Raw genomic sequence first — 8,256 nt, 5'->3', positions numbered from 1 at the left:
AAGCGCTTTCTGTGTGTGTGTCTTTGTGTGTGTGTGTGTGTGTGTGTGTCTTTGTCTTTGTGTGTATGTCTCTCTGTGTGTGTGTGTGTGTCTGTCTGTGTCTATGTGTGTGTGTGTGTGTGTGTGTGTGTGTGTGTGTGTGTGTGAGTTGAACATGACTGCAACCAACAGCCAAACCTTTGCCGCTGCAAACCCAAGCTAATCCTTGAATAGGACGGTTACTCTTGGGTGACGGGTGGGGGAGACATATCTGGGGGGAGACACACTGGCTAGGTTCAGAGACCAGGTTCCATTCCCTCTCTATTTCTCCCTGGTGATGTTGCTCAGTGGAGCAGAGACTCTGGCACAGACTGAGCAGTTAAGTTTAGTTTAGTTAGTGTCAGCTCTTACCATTAGGCCCTGTTAGTCAGTGAGTTAGCCACTAGAGAGGGTTTGTTCTTTTAAGTTTGTCAGTATCGCCCTTTGTGTTTAACAATAAAGTCAATTAAATTTTATATGTGTGTCCGACATCCATCACTGCTGCACAGAATTCAGGGTAAGGCCACGTGAACATGTCCCATCGACCTCAATTCATTTTGTCTTTAGGACAGTGAATGGAGAATCTTGAAAGTTGAATTCTGAGAAATGCCCAAGTTGCCCAAAGGGCAAACAAACAACTTTTACTTTGATAACCCTATAGAACATGTTACTGTATAAAAGTTCACTGTACTCAACATTTCCAGGTCAACTTTTGGCAATTAGACTAAAAATTGCACATTTTTCGAAATTTCGCCAAAGTTCATGTGTTAGGTGGCACCCCTAAATCTCAATGGAATTACTCAAAACTGTGCAAGTCATTTTTATGTTAATTGGAACAAAATGCAATGCCAGCCAAATTGATATTTTGAAATTAAAATTTCCCATTCAAATTTGATGCACCCTAGCGCCCGGTGTAGCTTCCCTGATAGGATGGCCCTTCAATTCAATGGAACTTTCTGCAGCATTCTGAGGGTCCATTAGCCTGGCTAACGTCATACCCTCATCTCAAATGAGACGGGGTCTGGGAACTAGGCATTCATTTTCTCGTATTTGAAACGTGGTTTACGAATGCCCAGAGCCGTTTATTGGGCGCTACGAATGTCTATCAAATGCGTCTGTACGTGGCTCATAACGCTACGGTGTGTCGTCATCGTCTTACTGCCCTCCCTCCGTTCTGTGATTGGCCCCCTAACTGAGGCGAAAATTTGCTCCATGGTATCCAGGCTGCCTAGCAGCGTGAATTAAATCGCCCGCGCAAGGCAGCATGGGAAAACCCAGGCTAAGGGTCCATAAAATAAGACAGCAATAACTTTGGAATTTAAGCTCATGCAACCGCTACATTCTTGAATTTCCCCTTGAGGATCAATAAAGTATCTATCTATCATTTCAGTGATGAAATCTAAGCAAGTGAGATTAGAATCATGATAAAGAGCACAACCATTTTCTCCCTAGAAAGTACCTGCAAGATGGCCACAATGACTCCAAAAAGACCGATGGCACTGCCGAAGATTTCCACAATGAGGATTTTGACAAAGAGACTGCCATTCTGAGCATCTGCCAAGGCAGCCCCGCTTCCAACGATGCCAACACAGATGCCACAGAAGAGGTTTGAGAAACCGACAGTAAGACCAGCACCAAACATTGAGTAACCTGTTAAAAAATACACAGCATCATCATCAGTTAAGGCTGCACATTTCTTTTCAAAAGCATCTTCCTTTCTCCAACCAGGTACATTTCTCTACCTGCTTGGTAGTTCCTTGCTCCAATGGTCTCTGGTGTGGTGCCACTGAAGTTCTGCAAAGAGAAGAATGTAGAAATAGCTCCAGACATAACATGGACTTCACCTCATTGTTTTTCATCAAATGAGACAAAATTGTTGATCAATTGTAAGTAAGCAAGCATTTTATTTATATAGTACATTTTCTAGCACATTTTCAAATAATGTATTAAAATGTGAATAAATAAAGTACACATAATTTACTTTATTTATTTACTATATTTTTAAGAAACTTTTGGTTGTGCCACTTGACATTTTTTTGGGTGGTGAAATTGCAAATACAGTCTAAAAATGTATTAAAACGCCTGTAAATGTTGCCCAGCCACTTGTTTAACCACAGTCTCCCAACTTCTTAAAAAGATTAGTCACTGAGCTGTTTACATCTGTATGTACTGTATTAGGGAAGCAGCCAACATTACAGGTTGTTTTAAGACACAAGGAAAAGCACCACAAAACTCCACATACTCACAACTCCAAGCACTATGGAGTTCAAAACTGAGTAAGAAACTTTGCAAGTTGATTTAGGAACAGATCTCTTCATAAAACTCACCTCTGCCATGTTGCTAATGACAATAGCCATAATAATTCCATAAATGGCAACAGCTTCACAGAAAATGATGCTGTGGAAAATTATTACAAGTTATTCACAAGTTTCAACATTAGCACAAAACTTACAATAAAACGCCAAGAAATAGTAGAGTTAAAGGGGAAATCAAAAGACAAAATAGAGTGATCATACCTGACAAGATTCTTGGTTTTTATTCTAGGGGCCTTAACACCACCACCAATGATGCTGGATCCAGTAATGTAAATGCCCCTGCAAGAACATGTATAATTAAGTCACACGTGTCATCTTCATGCCCAGCTAGCATGTGGTGACATACTCTGCCGTACTCAGTCAACAACAATAGATATTATGGTATGACTGGCCACCTGGTTGCTTACATAAATATAAATGTGTGTATAGGTACATGGCAATGTTTTGCAGACACATTTTCAAACATTAATATTTTAAGTGGTCCTTGTGTTCCTCATAGGGTGAAAGGTGATTACTCGGGCTAGTCAAAAATGTAAAGCCCAATGCATATGTTCGCACTACTGTGTCAGGTTTTCTCAGACCAAAAGCTGTTGATTACTCATTGTCATGGTCTGGGTGTCAGTGAGTAACTTAGGAGTTGATATAGTCATGACACTTTGCATTTAATAACGATGATGTCACAATACAGCAGTTCTGCAATACTCAATACATTGCAAAAGATTAATCTACAATATGTCATGATGTCAATGTGAATGGAGGAAGAGGAAAAAGGAAAAAATATGAAATTATGTATTTCTCAATGCATTTCACAACCGAATTGAAACACTGTACAATATGCAGAGTTCTAGCTTAGTCTAAGTGCCGCTTATAAAAATAAAAATAACTGGACAGGATTACTCTCATTCACTTGATAAGCGCCCCCTCACATGAAAGTGACTAGTAATGACTGGTAAGTTAAAGTGGCGGATGAGTTCGTTTAGTAATATGAATTGTAGAATTTAATATATCTCAGTAAAAATATCAACACTTGGGGGCCAGCGTGTTGATACTGCTGAGAAAAAGAAGGTATACAAAATATTGCCGTATCAATATTTGGTCACACCTCTAGTTTTGTCACATGATTTCGGCCATAAGTAGAGGAAAGCCAAACCATAAACAAAATTAAGCATTGATGCAATCATGCATACTATAAAACATTAAACACATTTCAAAGACTTGACTAAAACTTAAAAAGGTGACGTCAGCGATTGCGCATGACGTCGCATTTATTTATGTTTACGTTTTAGGGCTGGGACAACGCGTCGACGTAATCGATGACGTCGACGCAAAATATGAGCGTCGATTCATCAAGCATAACGTGTGCTGCTAAATATTTTTAATTTTACACCTTCAGTGTTTTCCATACGTTGACTAATCTGTGCCTGGGCACCACGAAATCAAAACCGGCCACCACACATTGATGTTCTATGTTGTAGGCCTACAATTTAAATAAAGATAAGATAAAATAATTTCATTGAGCTTCACTTTTTACTCACACAGACTTTCCTCGCCCGCTCTCTCTCGTAACGAGCCCGCTGCTCCTCCTCTGCATGTGCATTTAACAAAATATTCACGATTGTTGAAGGCTTGTTGTTGCCACATAGAAGCACTGCATAGAACACAGTGGGCTAAATTGCTATTAAATCCGCTTAGCATCGTGACCATGCTGCGCAAATTTGTTCAAAACTGCTGCATTAAAGTTAAAGTAAACTCTGCTAAGGTCTTATCACAACATAGTACATTGAGGAGACTAAACTAAGTTAAGTTACAGTATGCAACCAAGCAGTATCTCAAAGCTAACGTTAGAATACTGTTTGGATGTCAAGTTTAGCATGCTTACTTGCAGCTGCTTGTATTTGTTACTCATGCAGGGCTCATTTTATTGACTCTGAATGTTTGCAAAATCCCGATGTAATTGGAAAAGTGCTTGTCCAAAGGAGAAGTACAAACCGTTATTTGAACTAACTACGTTATGAATTGCATCCACACATCAGCAGCCTTTTAACTGTGTTAATGTTAATTGCAAGGATTCCCACACAAACATCTTAAAATGACAGCCACTCAATTAGACATACACTACTGAACTTTATTGAATGCTACCTCTGACTAAGAATGCATTACTTTGCACTTGTAGGCTATACTGTAGTCTTTTATTTTGGAATCTTAAGAGCAATACACATACAGTATATTGCAATGTTAAAGAATTCATGTTTTTTCATTCAGATATGTAAATAAACATGTATAAGTTGCTATTAGTGAATTAATGGGGAGATAATCAATAATCGAATCGAAATCGAATCGGACTGAAAAAATGAATCGTTAGATTAATCGATGCATCGAAAAAATAATCGCTAGATTAATCGTTTTGAAAAATAATCGTTTATCCCAGCCCTATTATGTTTATATTTCAATTTCTTAGCAGACAATTTTGTTCAAAACAACATACATTTTATTTTAACCAAGGACCAAACAAAATACACCAGAGAGGTAGCTCACCCCTAGTATTCCCAGAGAAACTCCACACAGTGTTTCGTTTAGTTTTTCTTTGGGGGACAGGCTACCAAAAATTTTTTTGTTTTTGGAGCCTGTGCTGCCTACAGCGACCGTTTATTTTATTTTTTTAAAGAGTACTCATGAGGTGGGCAGCTCATCGTGAGAGCAGATCGTAAGATGTTTGCTGAATGTTACAAAATGTTATGGGCTTGAAATTGCACACGATCACTGACTGCACCTTTAATGTTGCAATAATGCACTTTTAAAAAAGCTGTACACTATGTTCATTTCCCATAACAGAGCCAGTATTGTACAAAAAAGATGTTTAGAGAACAGCTTGAGAACTGTGTGGACTGTGGAGTAGTTTGGATAAACTGACAAAATGTATATTGGATTGGAATTGCAAGCAGTGGCAACCCAGATTGCAAAAGGCGGACGGGACCACAAATGCCACGATATTTTGCCACTTGTGGTCCAAACTCTTTTTCATTTATTCAGTTATACTTCCACCTATTATTTTAATAACATTTCATGTATTTTCTTAATATTCACAACAAGTTAAATTAAAAGTGATGGTGGTCCAACAGTGGACCAGATGTCCACCAGTGGTCAAATATCTGCAAATTTGATTTTGATATCTGGGAATAAGCCGTAGCAGTGCCTGTGACATTGTCAAAACTGAATATAAAAAGAGAGACCAATGATTTTTCATTATTTCCACATTTCAGGTTCACCAGGAACTTATTGCTTCCCTAAAAATATTTTAGAAAAGGGAAGTGGGATATTCTTACCAGGCTGCCCCAACGACAGAGAGAGATATGGCCAAGCCAATCCCAAGGCTTGCCCACATAAACGGAGAGGTTTCTGTCAAAAACCTACAAAGAGACAAAATGAGACCAAATATTTTAGTTCTATAAGAAATTGCCCTGAGCATGAGATAAACGAACACAATTTAGATGTCACAGTTTAGGAATTCCACTATAACGTTCTACTATGCAACTTATACAAGCTACTAAAAACTTACCATGCAACATCAAAGCGAAATCCCAGGTCAAATATTGTGTAACATATTCCTGAGGGGAAACAAACATACACGTTTACAAAGCTGGCCAGAAATAAAGGAGCAGAACATTTTTTCAGGTTGAATGTTTCGCCTTCCACAAATAGCTGCTAGCAAGTATGTGGCAAGAAAATGACAACGTTTTGTTGAGGGTGTGTGTGGAAGTTCACCGGACCATGGGAACCTATGGTCTAGCGGTACATTTTAATAAACAAGCTATCGATAGCTAACTGTCCGTATGTAGTTAAAGTAAGTGGTCATCCATATGCCAAATCCGTGTTTCACAATTTGTTTTGCGTTGATAAAGCTCGACCTCATCTGATAGCATTTTACAAAACAGTTAGCAACAATGGCCAATTACACCGATAGACATCAAAAGAAACACAATTCATGTCAAGCTATTAATTACCTTGGTAAATAATCTAAATGTTGACTGTAGTCATTCGTTACGAGACATCTCTAACGTTAGCTATCTCGTTAGCTAGCTAGCTAACGCTCTAAGCTAACTGTGTACAGGTTAGCAAGGTGGCTTCATACCTATCACGATAAAACAGCTGCATTGTAGGTGATTTTTGGTCTACAAGATTACATCGAGCTACTTACCATTTTCACCGGGAAATGTGTTTGGTAAGAAAACGTCCGACTGCTAATGACTAACGTTTACTTACCTACGATGAGAATTGTACTCCAGAAGGCCAAAGTGACCCCGGTGTAGAGAATAGCGTGTCCGTTCATAATGCAGTCCAATAAAAGCGCCACTTTAGCTGACTTATTAGATACAAGATCGTATGTACAATCTAATTATTCTACAAATACTAGCTAATGAATAAAGGGTAGAAGGATATCGATCCTTCAGTCTTGTGAATGGGAAGAGCGAAGGATGAAAATCCTATACCCATCAAGAGAGAGGGGAAGTCATCAGCTGATCATGTGATGTACTTACTTGTGCATGTGACTGTCAAATAATACGTAATTCTACTTCCTCATTGCAGAGGTAGTGTTGCGCCAAAGATCGAGCACTATTAGAGGGAGAGCAGATAGCTAAGAAACGTTCAGAAAAAGTCCTGTTGGCAAATTTGAGGAAAAGTCTGTAAAGGGTCTATTTCATACAATTTGAGGGTGCTGAATTCAAATATTTTGTTTCCCAAACTCAATTTTGAGTTTTAAGCTTGCTAATTAGCATAATTCACATACTTTTTGGTTTTGCCATCAGATATCATAGGAATTGCAAAAAATGAGGCACTAATATACTCTTTATGTATCAGATATGTTGTAGGACAGGACAGGAGTTACCCCAATGACCCTCAAGTAGCAAATGAAAATAAGCTAAAATTAAAATATAAATTGAAATAATAACTAAAATTCAGTATGACGTTTAGAAGCAAAATAGATTCCTTGATAATAAATTGATAGAATAGTAGGTGACTGCTCATTTTTCTGTAGAAAGTATTTTGTCACTAACTATTATGAACAGTTGTCAGTCTTTACAGAGGATTTACACTGTATTTTTCTTTTACTGTAAAGGCGACTGTGCTTGCCTAGTTAAAACATCACTGGTGCTCTTTCCTATCATTCAAATTCCAGCCATGCAAAAAAATGGAAGAGTGTGCCTGTTTGAGGGTTGCTGAAGAGTGCTATGGAGATTGCATTATTTGCAACAAATTTAGACAAGATATCCTTTATAGTGCAACAAAAAGAAACATTCTCCAGTGCATCATTACGGCATATAATGCTGAAAGGGAAGTGGACCTAATCCTCAGCTATGAACTGATTAATGTCCCTGTACTGTAGCTATTGCAGATAGCGATGGTTATTTGTGAAGTGGAAATAAGTCTATCCTCACTCAAGTGCTGTCTAGCAATGTGGAATGTCCAGTAGTGATCACTGCAAAAACTGCTCATTCAACACTGGTAATAGATGCTCAAGATCTACAGTAGTTATGTCTTTAGGACACCCATCTGACTGCAGCACATTTAAGAAGTATGCAGGAAAGTTTGTAAGAAACTTTTGTATTGTTATTTGGTATTTGTTATGTGGTAGCAAATGATGTTGACTATCAAAGAAATAAACCTAATGTAGGAATGCACACAGATATTGCAACAGATACGCTCAGGCCAATCCAAACTTTTCTTATCTGTTGTTCCTCGTTGGTGGAACACACTGCCAATTCCTACAAGGGCAGGATCATCCCTCTCCATTTTCAAAAATCTTTTGAAGACCCAGCTCTTTAGAGAACATTTCCTCTCATAGCACCACTTACAACGAATCTTGCTGATGCTAGCACTTACCATCTTGAACTGACACTCAACTGTTTAAAAACAGCACACTGAT

At 38.4% G+C, this 8,256-nt stretch overlaps 1 protein-coding gene across 1 annotated transcript in view; it reads right to left on the bottom strand.

The window, feature by feature from the left end:
* The window catches only part of atp6v0b (ATPase H+ transporting V0 subunit b), a 13,587-nt gene extending 6,731 nt beyond the window's left edge, over positions 1-6,856 (bottom strand). Inside the window, exons 1-7 of the mRNA XM_042090998.1 lie at positions 6,594-6,856; positions 5,890-5,938; positions 5,657-5,740; positions 2,535-2,612; positions 2,346-2,415; positions 1,761-1,812; positions 1,478-1,668 (exon numbers count right to left, since the gene is read on the bottom strand). Coding sequence (XP_041946932.1) covers positions 1,478-1,668; positions 1,761-1,812; positions 2,346-2,415; positions 2,535-2,612; positions 5,657-5,740; positions 5,890-5,938; positions 6,594-6,660 — 591 coding nt within the window. The 5' untranslated portion in view covers positions 6,661-6,856. The remainder of the gene's footprint in view (positions 1-1,477; positions 1,669-1,760; positions 1,813-2,345; positions 2,416-2,534; positions 2,613-5,656; positions 5,741-5,889; positions 5,939-6,593) is intronic.
* Positions 6,857-8,256: the final 1,400 nt, after the last annotated feature.

Source organism: Alosa sapidissima, chromosome 1, assembly GCF_018492685.1.
Source record: "Alosa sapidissima isolate fAloSap1 chromosome 1, fAloSap1.pri, whole genome shotgun sequence".
In the NCBI taxonomy this organism is placed as follows: domain Eukaryota; kingdom Metazoa; phylum Chordata; class Actinopteri; order Clupeiformes; family Clupeidae; genus Alosa; species Alosa sapidissima.
The sequence above is the reverse complement of the archived record's forward strand: the minus strand, read 5'-3'. Positions and strand labels throughout refer to the sequence as shown.